This window comes from Sturnira hondurensis, unplaced genomic scaffold (assembly GCF_014824575.4).
Source record: "Sturnira hondurensis isolate 20B ecotype Veracruz unplaced genomic scaffold, ASM1482457v3 Scaffold0008196, whole genome shotgun sequence".
NCBI lineage: Eukaryota > Metazoa > Chordata > Mammalia > Chiroptera > Phyllostomidae > Sturnira > Sturnira hondurensis.
This window is the reverse complement of record NW_028080827.1, coordinates 25,831,440-25,853,074: the sequence shown is the minus strand read 5'-3', so window position 1 is coordinate 25,853,074 and position 21,635 is coordinate 25,831,440. Positions and strand designations below refer to the sequence as shown.

Below are 21,635 nucleotides of genomic sequence, written 5' to 3'. Positions count from 1 at the left end.
TGTGGCATCGAATGAAAGAAGGCCCAACGAAGTGAAAACCCTTTTGATTTTCTAGGAGGGGAAGGCTCAGTTGTAAAAATGCCACTTTTCCCAAAAAGGAAAGCTGATCAGAATTTCCATAGGTACGTCATGGGACTTAGACAAGCTGATTCTAGTGTTTAACTAGAACAGTCTGCAGAGAAATTTGGTAGAAGAGTAACAGGGGATGGTCTTTGTCCCTTTAAAGCAGTATAAAGGTAATTAAAATAGGGTGCTGTTAGCATGCAAATAGGAAGAGTCCAGAAACAGACTCGTGTACGTGTGGGAATTAATACATGATCGGGTGACATGTCGAATCAGTAATAGCAGCTCAGTGGTGGTGGGCCAGTCGGGTAGTCATATGGGGCGAAAAGTTGGATTCATACCACATTCCACATACAAAAATTAATTCCAGATGATATAAGCAACCATAATTTAAAAAAAAAAAGAACTAAGAGAAAAGACTGTTTTATAATCATAGGGTGGGAGGGAATTCCCAAACAAGCCACCAAACCCAAAAATCATAAAGGAAAGGAGTTACACATTTTAATGTGTAAAAACTCTGTCTTTGTTAAATGATACTATAAACTGTTAAAAGACAAGCAACCGATAAATTTTGCAGTACTTGTAAGAGACAATGGATTAAAATCCAGACTTAAATCGGGTCAATGAAAGAAAGGCAAACAGCCTCAAGAAAATAGAGAAGTATTCAAGCAGGCAGTTCACACAAAAGAAATGCAAGTCAGAATTCAAATGGAAAAGACTTTAGTCTCAATCAAGAGGAAAGAAATGCACTTCAAACCGGGTTTCTGTTTTCCATCTATCAGTTTAGCACAAAGGGAAGGACTGATGATGTGCGGTGTTGATGGCTTTTACTTCCTTAGAGGATCTGCCGTTTTTTCCCTGGGTGTGCCCTTGAGTCTGCCCTCCATCTGGAGGGCTGTGCTCTGCAGGAGGACACACACACACACACACACACACAGCCAGGCTGTCACCACGTCCACGGCCTCCGAGCCTGTGAACCCGGTGGTCGGGGCTTTTGGTGCCTCCCTCAGTCCGGCCTGGAGAGATTGGTAATGGAGCTTGTATGGGACGTCTTGTTTCCATTGAGACTGGCTGAGCTACAGGTTCTATCCTGAATCCAACATGGCCTTATTTCTTTCTTTGAAATAAATTAAAACTTACAGGAAAATTCCAAAAGTTAAAAATAGTATAAAGATGCATTTATCCTTTACCCAGATTCACTTTGTTAGTGTTTGACCCCATTTGCTTTGTCATTTGTGCTCCCCTCTCCCTCTCCGTATTCCACTCCTTAGATACACAACAGTATGTTTCTCTGAACTCTTTGTGGATAATTACATATATCGTGGCGCTTGACCCCTAAGTATTTCAATGTGTATTTCTTCTAAATAGGGAGTTAGTTTCTTATTTAACCACAGCAAGTTAGCAACGTCAGCCGATTTAACACCAGTGTGACACTCTACTGCCCATGTGCACATTTTGTCCATGCACCAGGTGGACTCTTTCGCAGCGTTTCCCCTCCAGGATCCAGTCCAGGGGCTGCTGTTCCATTCAATTGCTGTGTCTCTTTAAGTCTGAAACATCTTCACAGCCTACTTTGTCTTTCCTCTTACAACATTAACATTTTTTCTTTTTTAAGTAGAATTTTCATTTTGAGACTGGGTGTCCCCGTGCAGTGAGAATCAGGCTCTGTGTTTCAGGCTGGGCAGGCGGGTCTCCTGGTGTCACATCTGGGGACCCACAGTGGCCCTTCTTATCGGTGACGAATTCAGTCACGTAGGATACTGTGTAATCTCTCCGCTGTATAATTCCTCTATTTCTCCTGCCAGGCTGTGTGTGGGGAGACACCCTGAGACTGCAGTTATCCCTCTAATCACGCGCCCCCACCCCCCCGCCCCGGGATTTATTAGTCTCTCTGCTGCGATGGCAGCTGCATTGACACACTGCTATCATTCAAAGTCCAGAGGTTACAGTAGGGTTCACTCTTGATGTTGTATATTCTATAATATTTTTGAAATAAGCTGTTTTGTGAAATGAGACTTTTAAAAAGCCAAAAAGATCATTCTGTTGCCTTAATAAGGGTAAGTCCCTGTATCATGAGAAAATAAGTTCTCTGGCTTTGTTTTATAATCTGTATTCCCCAAAGACATTACGCAGAAAGACTTAATTTTTATGCCAGCTAATTTTGTGGGGGGGGGGGTAGCACAGATGTGCTGGGCAGGTAGTAGATGATGCTGGAAGTGACAGGGGAAAGGCGCAGAGTGGAGGCCTAGTTTGAGGGGCTGTCTGGAATGTAAATTGTTCACTAGCAACCGACAGAAACCCTGTGGCACATCTTCCAGTTTAATTAATACTTGCGAAGCCTTAAAATCATTGGCCATTCCTGTTGCTGTGTTCCAACTGGGAAGGAGCGTGGTTGTCTTGGAGGAAGGAGGCTACTCGACCCTGGAAAAAGTGAGTCAGCAGGTGCAGGTCTGGTGAGGTGCACAGGGGGCGAACACTAGGCCTTCATCACTGTAAAGACTAAGAAGTTTGGACCAAGGACTAAAAGGGCAGGCTGTACAACTCTAGGACATTTCTCAGCTCTCTTATTTTTGTTCTCCTCTGTCATTTTCCTCAAAGTAGTTACTAGCGAAACTTTTAAATGAGCCAAGGCATTGGACCATATTATATTGGGGGCAACAGTGGATAGATAGGGCCTGCTGGAGGGACTGGTGGCAGGGAACTCCCCTGGAGGGACTGTGGTGGGGGGTGACTGCCCACCTGAAGGAGGTGCAGCCTGGCTCCTGTGAGGCAGGAGCTAGAGGGCACTTGAACAGGGAGAAGCAGAAGGCCTGTGACAGGGAGTGAGGCCTGAGACAAAGGTTATTGAATTTGGAGCTGAGGACATTATAAGGAACCTTTGGGGAGAAAAAAAAATTTCCTGACAGTATAGAAATACGCACTATTCCAGATGAATATATTTGGAATAATCCTATCTCATTCTGTGCCATAAACATGTCCCTAGAAAATCATGCAATGCCTTGAACGAGTCCAGCAGCTGCTGCTGACACCTTCCCCAGGAAGCCGTGCCAACGTGCACACAGCCGGGTCATTTAGCTCGTTTGAGTCTTGAGTGTAATAATTGGGGGCTTTCATGAGCCAGAGAACATCTTACCATTTTCTTTGTACGCCATTTGATACTTGCTCCACTAACTAACATACCAAGTATATACATCAGGTGACTTTTTGTCAGAATTGTGTCACTGGAATGCATAGATAATGCAGTTGTTTAAAACAGAAGATCGTACTTTGGACCAGAATTGATGGTACCGATGGACGGATTTTTCCATCTAGGGTCTTACAAATTAAGTAGGTAGAACTGAGAAGTCTGGTATGGTGCACTGGTCATTTCTTGGATGGGAGTTATTACTTAGATTAAAAGAAAAAAAAACAACTCAGACCAACAGCGACTGAATACAGTGCAGACTTGGGAAGCAGGTGCAGCCATAGCTCTGGGTCTCCTACATGCCATCAGGTCTTCCGTCACCTGGTGTCACACGTTGTGAGAATACTGGTTGTCTTAAAGAGGCCCGCACTGTCTGTCTGCACCCAGGTCGGGACCCTTTGAAGTGCGAGCAGACCTGGAGGAGTCCATGGAGTTTGTGGATCCCGGAGCTGCCGGAGAATCAGATGAGAGTGGAGAGGAGCGCATAAGTGACGAGGAAACGGACCTGGGCACAGACTGGGAGAACTTGCCAAGCCCCCGGTTTTGCGATATCCCTTCCCAGCCTGTGGAAGTCTCTCAGAGCCAGAGCACCCAGGTGTCCCCGCCCATCGCCAGCAGCAGTGCCGGCGGGATGATCTCCTCTGCGGCAGCCTCGGTGACCTCCTGGTTTAAGGCTTACACTGGACACCGTTAACAAGCATGGATCAAAACATGCCAGATTTGCATCAGGAAAGTAAACTAGCAGACTTTATGTATTAGGTAAGCTCATGCCTGGAACAAAAAGGTTTTAAACTTTTTTTGTTTTGTTTTAAAGCAGGGAGGCAAGCATTTCTGTTTGTCAAACAGCCAGTGGTGGTGACCGACAGACATCCTTATGGTAGCTAACAGAACAGAGGGGTCAGAGGTCCTGCTACCTGGACTAGTGTTGGTGGAGGAAGGACCAGAGCAGGACAGTTCTGTTGAGGCAGAAATCCGTTGGGCTTCCTCTGGTCATGGCCAGGGGCCCACAGAACACAGGCTGGTGTGTCGGTCCTCGCAACGCCGAGACTCCTCCTGCACACTCTGCATTTTAGAGGCTGAGTCACAGGGAAGTGATTCTACATGATTAGGACTTGAAAGATTAAAAACTGTTTAATATGAATTGTTTTTATGCGATTGGTTTTGTACAGAGAACCAGCAATTTGAAATACTTGATTTCTTTATAATTTTGTCATGTTCGCTTTTTAGGTCAAGGATTTTGGTTTTGTTTGGAGAAGTGTTTTGGGGGAAGATGGGTAGTTTAAAAATTATTTCACTTGTGCTGCTCTGTCGTAGTCCGTGAGACATTCCTGTTTTTCTCCCCACACACCAAAGAAACTAAGGTCTTTTCTTTAGGACCCTTATCCACGAACAGAAGAAATTCTAGCTGCAATAATGTCCTAGAGATTTTAAACCTATTTTCCTATATTCTGAGGGGAATTAAGTTCCTTCTTAACTAGATTATTGAATTCCTACCATCTACACTATGTGCATTTTGAAATTGAACTTATTTTCTGCCACTGAAAGATGAAGTCACTAAGGTCTTCGTTAATGTAAGCTAAATGCCTGCCTGGGCGCAGGTTAAAAGCCACTGAAGTAAGTGGCCTTTGCTGTCTTTGGAGTCCCAGTTGCTTCCTGAGGGGTCTGGTAGGTGGCCGGTTTCCAGGGCAGCCCACCTGCCTGTTGGTTTCCTAAGGTCTCTGCCGCTCTGAGGACACCGCCTCCCCTCGCCAGGGCCGATGGTACTCTTCTCTCTCCTGGGGAGAGGTCTGGGGGAGGAGTTGTCCTCACCAAGAGAGTATTTTCAGCTAATGTGTCTTGTCATTCTCTTAGTGACAATCTTACAAGAAAACTGTAGAGAGGCATTATGTACAAATATGTAAGTAGTTTATTTTTAATAACTGCAAAAAAATTCTATGTAACAACTACAAAAAGAAGTCCTAAGAAAAATTCCCAACCGGCATTATCACCACATCTTATTAGTGTGACTAGCATGGTAGTACCTCATTGGGAGGTTTGCCCTGCCCTCGCTTCTTTTCTCGTCGTAATTATTATGGGTGATACTTTGCCTCCCAACCCGAGGTGCTATGTAGCTCTTGCTGCTGGTGTGGTGTCGGGCGAGTTCTGGGTCGAGTTGCAGCAGGGCGTCTGTTCCTCTCCAGGAGCCCCAGGTTCCCCCGCTCTGTGAACTGCCCATCTGGGGAGGAAACAGGCTCTCCTGTTTGAACCACTCAGCGTTATGATTGTGGGCCTGCTTGCGCTGTCCCATCCAGCCTGTAGTTGCTAGAGTGGGAGACTTGAACAAATTACCAAATGAACCTAAAAGCCCATGAGGTGGCAGTTATCCGGGTACTTCCAGCCCTTACAAAGAAGAGCTCAGTCTCCAGAGTTGAGAGACGGGCGTTGGGCCACAAGGGCAGAGGCTGGCATCGGCCGCAAGGCGCGCTGGTCGTGCTCCCTCCCAGGTGAGCCTCCTGTGGAACCGTGACTGAGCCGGAGCTGGAGGGCAGAACCCAGAGATCACAGGCACCTATCAAGAGTAATTCTACAAAACTCGCAAGGGTGTGGGGAATTTGGGGGTGGACAGGGGACGTTTCTGGTTGCCATCACCTAGAGGCACTTTACCTCTGGTTAAACGATCAAACCCCTTAGTGGTCGTGAACACCAGCCTGCGGGCTTACGCGGCCGAAGTGTTTGGGTTTCCTTATATTGCACTGGACCCACCCTGTAAATACTCTGAAGTACACATTTCAACCACTGTTTTCTACTCTCTTTGCTGCTCATTAAAATCTATCATGTAGGTGCCAGAACCATGTGTAAACAGCTTTTTTTTTAATCGAAGCTGGTTTTTATTTTTTAAACAAAAAGCCATAGAACTTGGTCCTTTTTTTCCATATTAAAATGATGTGTTGAAACAAGGTATGCTAATAAAAACTCGGCGTGTCAGCACTGGGTGGGGCGGGCAGGATTCGTTTAAGGACGTGCGTGCTGCCGGTCTGGGAGGACAGCCCCTGGTGGCTGTTAAGAGAACTGCGGCATCTGAGAATCTCCCGTGGTGTGACGTTGCAGAAACTGCCCACTGCTCCGCAACTTCCAAACTAGTTTGAGTCATCATACAGATGTTTTCTAAACTTTTACTCTATGATTGTAATAAATTTTTAACAGTACTTGGCTAATACATATGTCTTTTTCTTAATACTGATACATTACAGGTAGCAAGAATGAGGTCTGACACTGGAATATTTTATCTAAGTTACAGGATAATCGTTTGCCAGGGGAGAAAATACGCCCACTAATACTTCTTAAAAATTATTATCGTGGTGGTTGCTCATGATAATGGTCCATCTTTAGTAATCTGGGAAACTGGCTGCTGACTAGTTACATACTTTCTTGAAAGATGGGTTTTTCTTTGGTGGCCATCGCATGATGCCTGTGCCCTATAGTGACTTGGTGTCGTGACAGCCGCCTGGGGAGGGAAGGGCAGTCTCTAGGATGCCCATATGAACCCGCCCAGATTTTCTTCAGGACAAGAGAGAAGGAAAAATGATAAAGATTAAAGGGAATCTGTCAAGCCAGTTATGGGGGGCGGGGTTCTCCTCCCCACCCGCTGGTAACTGGTCTCTCCCAGACGGATAATCCTGCAGGCTCGGGGGTACCAAGACTGACTACAGGGGAACAGTCAGGCCAACCTGGAGAAACGGTGACGAACTGTCGCTGTGGCCGTCCTACTCCTCACCTGCTGCAGGAGGAAAGCAGGCACAGAGATGGAGGGGCCCGAACGGGCTGTGTCCTCAGTTCATGTCCCTCAGTCTCCGTGTGAGTTACAGACATGTTCCCATCCAGTACACATACAGAAATTTCCAGCCCCCAGTGTTACGTTGTGGTTGATGTAGAAATCAGGTTGAAGCAAATGGATAGAACTAGGGATGGGTAGTTTTGTCCTTTGTGAACAAAGAGGTCATTTGAAAGTTGCTTCAACAAAATGTACCAGGAAATTGGAAACTGGGCTTTTGAGCAAGTCATCTAACTTTAGCAATGAAATGCTTAATGAGAGAAAGCCAACTCCAGCCCCCATTCTGAGGTTCTGGTGAGGAAGCACCCTGGGGAAGGAGCCCACAGGGTGGGCTTAGAGTTACATAGATGAAGTGGGGTTTTTTAAACCAGAAACCACCAGTTTCTTTTCTCTAGGGACAATCTTTTCTGGAAGAAAGGGAGAGTAAAACAGCAAGAGCCGCATCCGTGACTTTTTTGCTGAGTTTTGTAGGAATACATGAGGGTGAGTCTGTGGTGGGGGGAACTCTGGTGGAGATTTTGAACAGTCCCCTTTAAGGAGTAAGAAATAGGCAGGAGATACTGGACAGCACTAAGTGCGTGTTGAAAGATGGGCTACAGCCAGCTGAGTGTCAGAAGCACAGAGTCATTAAGAGTCCTGTGTGTGAGGCAGTAACATCTCCAGATCCACATCCGCTTGTTCTTTACCTCCCCCTTTGGGTGTGGCGTTTTAGCCTTTGCTGTACAACTTCAGGAGATACCTAGATTTTGAAGGGGCTTTCCTATCATTCCCAGGGACTTATTTCCCCAAATTTAAAAACACCATCTGGAAGACATTTGTAGAGCATGAGCAAATACGTGGGTCACGATCTGGGTACGAAAGTGCCAAGTGATCTGAAAGTAGTAGGTGGGAGAGGCACACACCCCATTCCAAGGTTGATTAAGGAACGACAGACGCAGAGTGTATCTTCTGTGTCGGGGTTAGTATTTGCCTTCATAGCTGGGAGAGCTTCGCCAGCACCCATGAACGGGGGACCTACCAGGGCATGGACACTGGCTTCAGCTGGAAGTTCTGCTACCCCCTTGAGGGCCTTTGAGATAAAACCTGCTAAGAGCTGAAGGACTACATGGTGTTCTCTGTGAACACCATGCCCAAGACCCTTTAGCTCCTAAAATTCTCTATAGCCTTGCCGCTACTCGAGGAGTGATCTTTGCACCTGCAAAGCCAGCATCACCTGGGAGCTTGTTAGAAATGCATGATCTTGAGAATGACTTCAGCATAAGGGCAGAATGAGAACACCTGTCTGTATCTCCCCTTAAAGTTACAAGTTAGACACCCAACTACAATTCAACCAAGGATCCTTTGCTCGACACATAAACGTGTCTGAAAGATCCACATGTCGATACAATTGAAGGTGGGCATATTGGAACGGCACAGGAGGTCGGGTGGGGGAAGGACAGCGATGCAGGTAGAGACACAGTTTGGCACCCACCGCAGCCCCAACTGACGGTGGATGTGGATGTGGAGATCTCTGGCTGCAGTCCTCACACCGCAGCTTGGAGGGTGGGGTGGGGCAAAAGCAACATGGCTGCCCATTGTGCCTAAACCCAGTGACAAGTGGAGACAATACAGTGGTGTGACTGCTGAGGACTAGCAGCCACCATTGTTAGTGAGAAGGCAAAGCCACCAGACTCACGAACCCTACTCTCCTCACCCACTCACCCACTGCAGCAAACCTACCAGAGGCCGTGGAGATGCCTCACATGGCCCAGCACTGGGGCAGCCACTGGTAACAAGGAGGTGGTGCTGGGAACTCCCAGCATGGAGGCCTGCTGCCTGCCACACCACACCACGGGGTGGTGCCACGTCTCTAACCTGGGCCCAGAGGGAGTGCTCACCAGCTGGGGAGCACGGTGCACTTTCCACAGCCATGGTGACACTGCCCCAGCGAGACTGCAGGAGTGCCAGTAATGCAGGTAAGAGAAAACGAGGCTTGCGCTTTCACAACGTCCACTGGAGCAGGAAGGGCTTCTACTTGTCAACATGCTCATTGTAAAGAGCAAAACAATACCGGAAGAGGAAGAGTTCATACCTCCAATGTGTTGGCGGAGAAACAACGTATCAAGTGTCGAGAATAACCAAGGTAACAGAGTAGCCCATGAAACAAAAAGTCGGGGAGCATTTGTGATCTAGGTCCCTGATGTGTCATCAGTTGGGCTCAAACTTTTATAAAAATTGTGTCCAGGCCTGAATGTTTCCTGCGTTGACCGCTGATAGCCAACCTGAGTCACAATGCACAGTAAGTAACTGAGTGTCTCTGATGTGACCTCGAGCCCTCGGCGCAACCAGATTTCACACTACCACAGAAGTGCTTTGAAGATTTGGTCCTCATAGGCCCATTTCCAAAGTGAGAGGTACCTGCTGGAACTGTTGCCCAGGTCAAAGGAAAACCAAACACCATAAGAGTTCATGACTTCAGCCAATCAGATGCTGCCAAACTGGAATCCCTTTGTACTAAGGTTTGGGAAGACTTTGTACTTTGTCTTCCCAAACCTTCCCTTAATTGGCTAAGTTTCCAAACCATTCAGTCAGAGCCTCCTGAATTAGAATTTATGAATATATGTAACAGTTTACTAACCTCACCTCATAAAACTTGTCTCAAGCCTGAGTTCAAGGAGACAAATTTGAGTTTTGTCTATTTTACCCTTGTCTGACAGCCTTTCAGTAAATTCTTTTTTCTGCGAAAAAGAAAATGAAGAGTCTCCAGAAACCAAACTCAAAGATATGGAAGGCTGTGATTTAAATGACAAGTGAATTAAAGATTGCAGTTATGAATTACAAGTTATAAGATACAAGAAAGAAAGGCAGTTCAGTGAGCTCGGGAATAAAATCAATGAACAAATGGTGTACTTTACCAAAGAGATTGAAACTACAAGAAAGAACCGAACAGCCGCATCAGTGTGGCTCGGGTGGTTGGGCGTTGTCCTAAAAAGCAGGTCACCAGTTCCTAGTCAGGACGTGTACGACAGGCGTCCACTGACATTTCTCACATCGACATTTCTCTCTGTCTCTCTGTCTCTCCACCCCCCCACCCTTCCTTCTCTCTAAAAAGCAATGAAAAAAATGTCCTTAGGTGAGGATAAAAAATAATTCTGGAGCTTAAGAACTCATTGAGATGACCAATGCAGTAGAGAGCACTGGAAAGAAATGAAGCAGGCCAGATGGAAGAGAGAATTAGCAAGCTCCAAGATAGAAACCTAGAAACGGCTCAAGTGGAAGAAGAGACTTAAGAGTTTAGAAAATGAGCTCCCCAGGAACTGCCTGACTTCATCAGAAAGGGCAACGCACGGGCAACGGGTATATCAGAGGAGAAGGAAACAGCATACTAAAAGCAGTAACCAGTGAGAAATCCCCAAACCTAAGAGCTGGACCCTTCTAGAGTCCAGGAAGCGAACAACACTTCAAAGCAAAAAGACCTTCTTCATGACACATTATACTATAACTTGCAGAAGTTAATGACAGAATTCTCAAGGCAGCTGGGGCTGGTGGGTGGGGAGTGGCTGTAAACCACAATAGAAACCTCATTAGATAATCTTATTTTTCAGGAGAAACCTTATAAGCCAAGGAAACATGGAATGAAATATTGAATGCACTGAAAAAAAGAAATAACCAGCCAAGAAGAATATATTCAGTGAAGTTATCCCTTAGACACAGAGGAGAAATAAAGGCTTTTCCAGAGGGGGGAAAAAAAAAAGCTGGAGTAATTTAACACAAGAGCTGCATTATAAGAAATGAGAGGAAGCCCTGGCTGGTGTAGCTCAGTGGATTGAGCGCGGGCCTGCGAACCAGAGGATCAAGGTTCGATTCCCAGTCAGGGCACATGCCTGGGTTGCAGGCTGGTTCCCTGCAGGCCAACTCCCAGCAGGGGATGCACGAAAGGCAACCATACATTGATGTTTCTCTCTCTCTCTCCTTCCCGTCTAAAGATAAATAAATAAATAAAATTTAAAAAAAAAAGAAATCAGAGGAGCTTTCACCTGAAACAAAGAAGTCTACAAAGCTTGAGTGATGACAGAAACGGGAAATTACAACTCTGTTTCGGAACCTATTGTTGAATAAACTTGATGAAGGTTAAAGGAGACGGTTTTGTTTTGTTTTTTTAAGACTAAGTTCTGCAATTTGGAGATGAGCACACAGCACAGAGGGATCATTTGTGACAAAACATCAAAAGGGGAAGAAAAGGACTGAACTTGCACAGGTAAATGAAAATATGATGCAGTCAAAAGAATAGGGACCATGTGTGAAACATTTTTTAACATAAACCTAATGAGTCACAAGGGGAAAAAAACTATGGAAACACAGGACAACCACTAAAGATGAAACGGCAGTAGTAAGTCCTCCTGTGTCAATAATCACCTTAAATACAAGTGGACTGAGCTTATCGGTCAAAATGTACGGAGTAGCATGATGGGTGAAACCAAGGCCCAACCATGTACTGCCTTCAGAAGACCCGTCTCAAAGACAGACGCAGGCACAGCAATTTTGAGAGAGAAAAGGTCAGAGGTATTGTGCTATATGATATCGAACTGCTACAAAACTATATATAGTCATCAAAATGGCACGGTGTTGACCAAAAAACAGACCAGTTGAACAAAACTGAAAGCCCAGAAATAAACCCACACATATGCAGGCAACTACTTTTCAACAAAGGAGCTGAGATTACACAGGTAGAAAAGAAAATCTCTTCAATTAATGGTGTTGGGCAAACTGGAGAGCCACATAGAAAAGAATGAAACTAGACTACTATCTTAAATCATACACACAGGTTAACTTAAAATGGGTTAAAGAGTTGGAATCTAAGACCTAAACCAATAAAATACATAGAAAAAAGCAGACGCTGAACGGATTTTGGTTTCTGAGGTGTTTCTGAACTTGACACCAAAGGTGAGGGAAACAAAGGCAAAAATCAAACTAAAAGGCTTCTGCACAGCACAAAAAATAAAATTAAAAAATAAATGAAGAAAACAAAAAGGGAACCAATGAAATGGAAAAAGATACTTATAAATGATACTTCCAATAAGAGTCTGATATCCAAAATATATAAAGAACCCATACAACTCAACAACAAAATCCAACTCAAAATTAGGCAGAGGACCTGTATAAACACTTTTCCAAGTAAGACATACAGATGACCAACAGGTAAATGAAAAGATGTTTAACATCACTAGTTATTAGAGAAATTAAAATCAAAATCAAAATCACAATAGCACTTCACCCCTGTTAGGAGGGCTGTTCTCAAAATGAGAAGAAAGAAGTGTTGGATAGGATGCGGAACAAACAGGACCCTCGCACGCTGCTGGTGGGAATGCCACTGTGGGAAACAGAATGGAGGTTCCTCTGAAAACAAAGAGAACTAGAACTACTGTATGTTACCCCCGAATGTAAAAACATTTACTTAGGAAGATATGTACCCCACGTTCCCTGCAGTATTATTTATAATAGCCAGTACGTGAAGACAACCTCATCGTCCATCCACAAGTGAGTGGGTAAAAATTGTGGTATATATATGCAAATGGATACTACTTTGCCATAAAAAGCCGAAATACGGCCACTTGAGACAACATGGATGGATTTGGAGAGAATTATGCTAAGTGCAATAAATCAGAAGGAAAAGGACATAAACCACGATTACAGTCATTTGGAATAGAAAACAAAAGGTAACAAAATCAAACTCATTAGATACAACAAAATGTCACCAGAGAGGAAAGAGGTGGGTAAAGGGGGTTGGATATATGTTAATGGAAGGAAACTAGACTTTGGGTGGTGAGCATGCAATAGATAGAGTTAGACAGGTGTCAAATTATAATCTTCTATACTTGGAAATTATATGTTATTAACCAGTGTTATCCCGATAAACTTAATTTTCTTCTAAGTTTCACTTTAAAAGAAGAGATGCAGGATCTTGGGTACCATCTCAGACCCACTGAATCAGATTCATTTTGATTAATTCCTTAATATTAATATTAATTCCAACATTAATATTGAAGCATTGATCTGGAACAGCACTGTCCAATGGAAATAGTGACCCACATGTACATTTTTCTTTCTTTTTTTTGTTTTTTTTGTTTTTAAATATATTTTATTGATTATACCATTACAGTTGTTCTATTCCCCCCTTCATTCTCCTCCACCCGCACACCCCCTCCCCCACCGTTCTCCCCCCTTAGTTTATAACCACATGTCTCAAGTTCTTTAGATTCTATATTTCCCCTACTATTCTTGCCCTCCCCCCATCTATTTTCTACCTACCATCTATGCTATTTTCTGTACCTTCTCCCCCCTTCTCCCCCTCCCACCCCCCTGTTTCTAACCCTCCATGTATTCTTCATTTCTATGGTTCCACTCCTGATCTAGCTGTCCTCTTGGTTTGCTTTTGTTTTAGGTGTGGTTGTTAATAACTGTGTGTGTGCTGTCCTTTCACTGTTAATATTTTTCATCTTCTTTTTCTTATATAAGTCCCTTTAGCATTTCATATAATAAGGGCTTGGTGATGATGAACTCTTTGAACTTGACCTTATCTGAGAAGCACTTTATCTGTCCTTCCATTCTAAATGAAAGTTTTGCTGGATAAAGCAATCTTGGCTGTAGGTCTTTGGATTTCATGAGTTGGAATACTTCTTTCCAGCCCCTTCTTGCCTGTAAGGTCTCTTTTGAGAAATCCGCTGACAGTCTGATGGGTACTCCTTTGTAGGTGACTGTCCCCTTATCCCTTGCTGCTTCTAGGATTCTCTCCTTCATTTTGGTCTTGGCTAATGTAATGATGATGTGCCTTGGTGTGTTCCTTCTTGGGTCCAACTTCTTTGGGACTCTCTGAGCTTCCTGGATTTCCTGGAAGTCTATTTCCTTTGCCAGACTGGGGAAGTTCTCCTTTATTATTTGTTCAAATAAGTTTTCCACTCGTGGCTGTTTCTTTCCCCCTTCTGGTACCCCTATAATTCAGATGTTGGAACGTTTAAAGATGTCCTGGAGGTTCCTAAGCCTCTCCTCATTTTTTTGAATTCTCATTTCTTCCTTCCTTTCTGGTGGGATGTTTTGTTCTTCCTTCTGGTCCATTCCATTGATTTGAGTCCCAGTTTCCTTTCCATCACTATTGGTTTCCTGTGCATCTCCCTTCATTTCAATTAGTTTAGCCTTCATAAGTTCCTCTAATTTGTGACTTTGTTCCTCTAATTTGTGACTATAATCTACCAGTTCTGTGAGCATCCTGATAAATAATGTCCTGAATTGTGCTTCTGAGAGGCTGGCAATTTCTTGGTCGCTTAGAGTTATTGGCTCTGGGACTTTGAGTTCTTCTCGCGCCATCTTTCGGGTTGTTCGTGCCTGTTCCATAGCAGGATCAGAGCTCTAAAGAGTTCACTAGAACAGGGCAACTAAGTCGCTGGGTTGTGACGCTGTATGTGGGGGTAGGGTCAAAGAGGGACTATGGCGTCCTGTCCGCTGCCTTCCACCACGGCCCTCACCGGTGCCACAGTTGCTGCCGTCACCGGGCCCAGGCGTTTCGTCCCACTGCACGCGAGTGTGCCACCACCGTCAGTCCTCGCCCCCTGGGGCCTGCGTGGTCTGTCTCACTGTGCGCGAACATGCGCCCTCGGTCTGCCCCACACCCCAACTGGTTCCCGTCTGCCTGCGCGCCTGGGTCGGGGGCCCTGTCCTGCCTGACCCTGCTCGCTGCTGGCTCCGCCCCTCTTACCGTCCCATTTAACAGTTAGATGTAGTCGGACTTCCGTATAATTCAATTTTCTGTCCTTTGGTTGTGTCTTTGTTTCTCCAAATCTTTGTTGTATTCAAACTTGGTTGTGGGAGAAGGCACAGTGTTTCCACCTATGCCTCCATCTTGGCGGAAGTCCTCCTACATTTTTCTGATAGGCTCACTGAAGAGGTAAAACAGGTTAAATTAGATCCAATGTCATGTCTCAAGTGAGCAGAGTGGGAAAATCCTTTGTGCCCATTTTACAGATGAGAAACCAGAGGGGTAGAGAACAAACTAGAGAGACCCAAAATCATGCAATAGGAAATAAAAATCAGAACTGAAGTTTTCTGACCAGGGGCACACTGATGAATTTTACGTGGCCTGGCTGTTCATAAATGGACATGTGGGATGCAGTCATGTGGCCAGGTTCAGCCGGTCAGACACGCCTGAGAGAGGGACTCACAATGGAGCTTGTGCCCAAGGGACCTGCACATGGAGGTGGTCCTCAGCACCAAGGTGGTGGTTCTCCCAGGGGCTCAGCCGTGGCTGAGCTTTGGGTCCAGAGCCAACTTCATCAGAACAGTGTTACAAAGCAGTCCCCACCGTGTGACTGCAGTCTTTTCCTGCTGCTTAGCTTTGGAGCCTGCCTTCTAATCCTCCCACAGATTTGGGAGAATTTACTATCTTTTAACAAATCCCTTTCTTGATTTAAGTAGACTAGGCATGTCTGTTTACAGCTGAGTTCTGGGAGACATGGTGTGTGTCACTCACCAGTCTTGAGTCGCTCTCTCCAAGGTGAAGGGGACAGAGCAGGGTGAACCGGCCACACCGCAGAGGCCTCTGCTGCAGTGCTGGTCAGCAGCCCAACCCTTGCGGGCAGCAGCGCCTGCCAGAGCCACAGACTAGATATAACACAAACAGATGAATCACCAGGAGCCATCACAGGATGCCATAACCTTGGGTTCCAAGTGGCGGAGATTCCACCAAGCCTGCAGTGGCCGACGCTGTGACTGACAGGAGGCAGAGCAATGGGGTGGGGCAAGGTCCTGCTGGAAGGACAGCAAGGGAGTGCTTCAGGAGTCCAGACAGAGATCAGCCCTGGACACCGAGCAGACAGAACAGTCTACTGTGCCAAGGCAGAAAGAGAACCCCTGGGTCCTTCATTCTCTTCTCTTGCCCCACTGTCTCAGGTGGTTATTTCACCTTTCTGGCAAAAGTGACTCCCAGATATCTGGCTCTGGGCCATGCAGGGGGTCTTGCATACTCCCCACCCCACCCCAGTTCCCATCCCCCACATCCCCTCCTAATCTCCAGCGGAGGTAGGAAGTTTGGACTCAGGGGAGGCACAGGGTTCTTTCTCCTTCCAGGTGGAAATGTGGAATGTGCCCCCTATTTCCTTGTCCCCTCCTCCCTCCCTTTCCCAGCACCATCCACAGCCCGATGGACCTTTCTGGTCCCAGCCTGGGCTTCCACAACCCATCTCACCGGTGTCCTTCGTCTCCCCACAGCCAAAACTGCCCCTGTGAATGCTCATTTACATTCTTTTAGATTCCACTCACATCTGTTTCCGTGTCGGCTAGGTGCCCCAGCACCTGGGCCACCTTATGTCACTCTCCCATTTCCCAGCCACAGGATAGAATCACCTGGGGATCTTGAAAACAATCCATGTCCACAAAGGGATTGTATTATGAAGGGTGATGACAAAGTTCTAGACCTGGATTGTGGTGACTGCTGCACAGTTCAGGAAATTTAAAAATCTATGGTACACTTAACAGGGGTGGATTTTATGGTATGTAAATTATTTCTTAATAAAGTTGCTTTTTACAAAGTAAAATTTATTTTTATACTTTTAACTCAAGATATCCAGAAATATTTGGACATGTAATCGATATGAACAAAGATACGGGCCCTGGGCCACAAAAATACTGGAAAGGGCTCACTCCTTTGCCCCTTGTAGTAAACCCTCCTCGAATTCGCTCATTTGGGTGAGCCAGCAGTTTCCTGTTGAGACCCTCTGCAATAAAAAGCCTCTTCAGGGCACAGAATGGGAGCAAGTTGAGGGACCCAGAGCCAAGACTACTGGTCATCGAAAAGAGGTCATACAAAAGGTCCCAGCCTGGGTCCTAGTGAAGGCAGCCAAGTCACCGTCTCTGCTGAGAGAGGCATTCAGGCCTGGAGGAGGCGGACAGTCGACTGTGCAGGCCACGCAGCCTGTAGCAGAATCATGCCCGGCTTCCTGCACAGCCGGTTCTGTGAGGAAGGACCACAGCTCAGTCCCAGAGAGGGGAAGCTAGGGAGCCAGGCCTGGCTCCATCCATACCCTCCCACCAGACCTCACTCCACTGGGCCAATGGAATAACTTAATGGGCAGGAATCTGACAGTTTAAATACAACCTTGCTCTATCTTTTACTGTTGGGTAACTAATTGATTTTGAATTTATTTTTTTAAGAACTAGATTGGTCCCTTTATACTACTTAATAGACATCTGAGAATTCCAGATTGTAAAGCAACTGTTCAATTTCCTAATGGGCGGTGTGTATACAGAAGGGAAATCATTTAAATAGCACAGGTCACTCTGTCAGCAAACTGGCAGGTGGGATGTTCTGTTCCCCAAGTCTGTCCCCACACACCGCTCACACTCCGCAAGAACACTGCATCCCACCCGACTTCCGCATTTCCCACCACTGTACAGATCATCCTCTACTGGTCGATGGGCACAAAGGATTTCCAAGAGTAATTTTAGCTGTATGTCATTATCTCCCAAATTGCTAACTTTAGAACTTACTCTCTGTTGGCAAAACATTTAGAACTACTAATTTTTAACTTTTTAAAAAGATTTTATTTATTTATTTATCTTTAGAGGGGAAGGAGAGAGGGAGAGAAACATCAATGTATGGTTGCCTTTCATGTGTTCCCTGCTGGGAGTTGGCCTGCATGGAACTGGCCTGCAACCCAGGCATGTCCCCTGACTGGGAATTGAACCACGATCCTCTGGTTCACAGGCCTGTGCTCAATCCACTGAGTAATTTTTAACTTTTTGATAGCCCACCTTAATCAAGAAATTTTGAGTAAAGAGACCAAAATTTTGAGAAAAGAGACCAAAAATTAAAAAGTGGGTGTGGGGCCTTTGGGGGGGTTAGGTTTTGTTTTGCTTTTTGAATAGAAAACCACCACCTCTCACAAGGGTTGCCACAGTGTGTGCACCCCGCCTCTGCTCCCACTCCCCAGCTACCAAGGCTGGTGACTCCTGCTCTGAAATAACACCAAGGTCAAACAAATGATCTAGAATAGGGGTGCTGCCTAACTGGTTTTGCTTAAGCCAGTTAGGTATAAAGACACTGGAAGTCACCCAAGGGTGCACGACCACAGTGGTGCTTACTCTTCCCACGAGGCTGTGCAGACACCAGCTATGGCTGCAGATGTAAGAACAGCGTTTATTTCGACGGGAGAGGGTTTGTTTATTTCCCACACAGGTACTTACAGCGACTCAGAGCCTGCAACACTAGCTTGTTTGAACCTGAAGGAAAACAGAGACAGAAACTATCTGAGTCCCCAGTGTCCAGTGCTTAGCATAGCAGAGTGCACTTAAAGGAGCATGGTCCCCAACAGACACTAAGAGCTAAGTAACATCAGCTCATTATTGGTGCAGTCCGCAGTACACAGCAAGACAGTTTTGGTACAGCCTGGCTTTACTGTCCTCATTTTTGTGGCGGGCTGTGGGATGAAGGAGAGAATGAATAACCAGCCTGCTGAGAGGAGGAGGAATGAAGTCAATTAAAGTGGTGGAAACCACCTGGGAATGCCCATATAATAAAAACTGTCCAAGGCCAGTCCAAAGGAGGCCCTGACAAGTCCAAGTTAGAAAGGGTCATTGGGCAAAGTCCAGGAAGGAACTCCTAGATCATGGGTAACCCTCACCTTCTTCAGTCAGGAAGCCCAAAGCAGGCTGCCACCAGGGAGTCACTGGCAAGAACAGAACCCAGATCATACCAAACACACACCTGACAGTTGCTGCCATGGAGCATCCCTAACTAAGAATGCTCCCATGGAACCAGCTGTGGCCAAAGGGAAAGACCTTCCTAGATCCCTTCACTCTGCTTTAGGTTTCTCAGACTAGATGGAAAATTCGGGATAGCCCAGAGCAGTAAGAACCTGCTAGCACCCCTTACATTAAGACGGTCACGAGAGAGGAAGAGAAATGTCTTATGGGCCATGTGTTGTTTCTGGCACTGGGGACGGCATGACCAAGCTGTCCTCTGAGCCCAGATACAAAAAGGGCGGTAAACTGGCCGATACGCAGGGTAAAGCCAGCCAGACAAGGTGGGCAGGATGAGGTGGGGGTCCCCCAAAAAGAAGAGACTTCCTGAGCAGAGCTGTCAGTGTGCTAAGGCAGGGTATGAGGTCAATTTTGAATGATCCTTTGACATGGCTATTTTAAAGCAAGAGTTATTTTGACAAGGTCAGAACTTTTAAAACTTAGCCCTTTGTACAATTCATCTCTTCCTTGGACAGCTCAACCACTGGCAAGGGACAGAGCCAAACTGCCCCAGAGATGGGGAAGATGCCCTCTGATTCTTCCAATTTCTCTGTTTCTGTTTTTTCTTTCAAATTAAGTGAGGGATGGGAGATAAAAAGTAGATAGACCAGGTGCATCAGAGCCTCTGAGCAAAAGCCAAGCGGAGGGTCCCTTCATTTGGGCAGGGGAGCGGGAAGCAGCTCCCATCCTGATGCCCACACTGTTTCAGCTTTGTAAGTCTAAGGTCTACAGCAAGGCAGGAAGGCAGCTCGTGTGGAGCTGTTGCGGGAAAGAAAAGTGGGCTGGTTTCCCCAGCTTGGCACTAGGGGGCTCTGCAGCACAGCGTCTTTCTCCTAAGGGGAGCAATGAAGACCAGGGAGGGGCCACCCCCCATGCCACCTGCTAAAATCCTGTTTCGGTCACACTCACAATACTGGGAACTGGGTCCTGCCACACCGTTCAAAAGAGAGAACTACATGCCAAGATGAGGTTAGGCCATTCTTAACCGTGTCCTCTGCTCCTGGTACGTTCAGCCCTGCACAGTCACAACTTTGTGTCCCACTGAAAACCGGCCCGGAAAGGCTGAGCTGGGAAAACCAACCAAGGGTGTTGTTTATCCTGTGTCCACCCTGGGCAAATACAGACCAAGGGCCAATAATAATGGTAACTAACATTTACTGGGCACTTGTCACACCCCAAACTGCACTCTAAGTCCTGTCTATCTCCTTTAATCCTAAATTAGGAAGCGTAACAAACCTATGAGAGGAGGGCACATTGATACCGCCATTGTGGAGCAAACCGCAGGGGAGGACCAGCACTGGAAACACCCAGGGGACTCCGAGGTGGAAGAGCATTTCCACCATTCAGTTACATAAGTTACATACTTCATATGTCACATGCATGTCTATCACTTTCACACCTGAAACTAATGTAACATTGTATATGAACTGTAATTACATTTGTTAATTAAAAAGAAAAAGCATTTCCAACATACCTCAGCTAGGGTGAGTCATGAGGAAGAACACTGATAACATTACTAAAATCCAGTGGGAAAATAAAACAGCATAAAAACAGGCAAGTTTGCAAAGCTGTAACCCTGATAAACCCCTGGTCACACATGCTTCAGGGAGCTTATCAGCCCCAAATTCCCTCCTCTGTGCTGGAGCTGGGCTGGCTCAGCAGGGTTCAACTGGGTCAGACTTGGTTTCCTGATTCTTAAGAGCTTGTTAGATAGCCTGGCCCCAGGCGAACACAAAATAGCCCTTCTTCCAACCGAGAAGGGTTGTGTTTTGTTTAGCTTTGTACTCTTGACCCTGACCTATCCCTCACATACCCTGGGTTGTGGGATGTGTAAGATTCTTCTAGTTCTTGCTGCTGGTAGCCAAAGTCAGACGGATACCAGAGCAACAGCTCCTTCCTGGTGCATGGATGGCAGCACTAGCTTCTCACGGGGTAAGGACAGGACGCCACGAGGGCCTCCGGAGTGGCTGAAGACCAAAGCACGCTGTTCCCACCCTCTCCTTAGTCCTGTGTCACAATCAATGGGCCTGCAGGCTCCAGCCTATCAGAGGTATCATTATCATGTGTCTGACAAGGGCAGAACTGTTCAGCATCAAGAAACACTTTTCAGTTTCAGGGCCCTCTTCCCAGGGAGGAGCAGATACTGCCTACGGATAAGGGGAGAGGAAACCAAAGTGGATTCCAATGTGGAAGCTGCTCTGTGGCCACACACTGCCTGGGCCACCGGCAACCCCGGCTCCACCTGGCTGCAGTGCGGCCCCACTCTGCATGGCAGGCTTGGCCAAAGCCTAAAACCTCCACTTCTCCTTTGGGCCCATCACAGCAGTGCCCTCACCCACCACTTCCCCATCAGCCCCTCCCCTGGTCATTTACCACTGCTTTCCACAGCCCAGAGCTCACACAGGTTGCAGTTTTTTGGTGGGTACTTAATTTCAAGCCGCCTAGTTTTAGATCCTCTACAGCATCTTTCTGGGGCCCAGTATCTCCCAGCCACACCAAGCATTACATGACCACAGGCCTGTATACACCCTCAATGACTGCTGAACAATTAACTAATTATGCCCAGGGAAGCTGTAAGAATCTCCCAGATAATGCCTCATCCAACAGGAAATACTGGGAGGATGACAAACTCCAAGTAAGTGTTAAAGGGCTGTGCAAATGCAAGCTTGTTAACATGGTCTCTTTTCAGTAGCAGAAAAAATATTCTCTCCTCCTTTCCATAACAATTAAAAACCAGTTTTAAATCCTACACCTCAATTTACAATATCCTTCATTACTTCAATAAAGGAGGAAAAAAATCTGCAACTCAGG

The 21,635-nt window shown here is 46.1% G+C and overlaps 1 protein-coding gene across 1 annotated transcript in view; it reads left to right on the top strand.

Moving 5' to 3' along the window:
* ATG14 (autophagy related 14) overlaps positions 1-4,015 on the top strand; it is a 29,993-nt gene extending 25,978 nt beyond the window's left edge. The window contains exon 10 of the mRNA XM_037054357.1: positions 3,635-4,015. Coding sequence (XP_036910252.1) covers positions 3,635-3,941 — 307 coding nt within the window. The 3' untranslated portion in view covers positions 3,942-4,015. The remainder of the gene's footprint in view (positions 1-3,634) is intronic.
* The last annotated feature ends 17,620 nt before the right edge of the window (positions 4,016-21,635 follow it).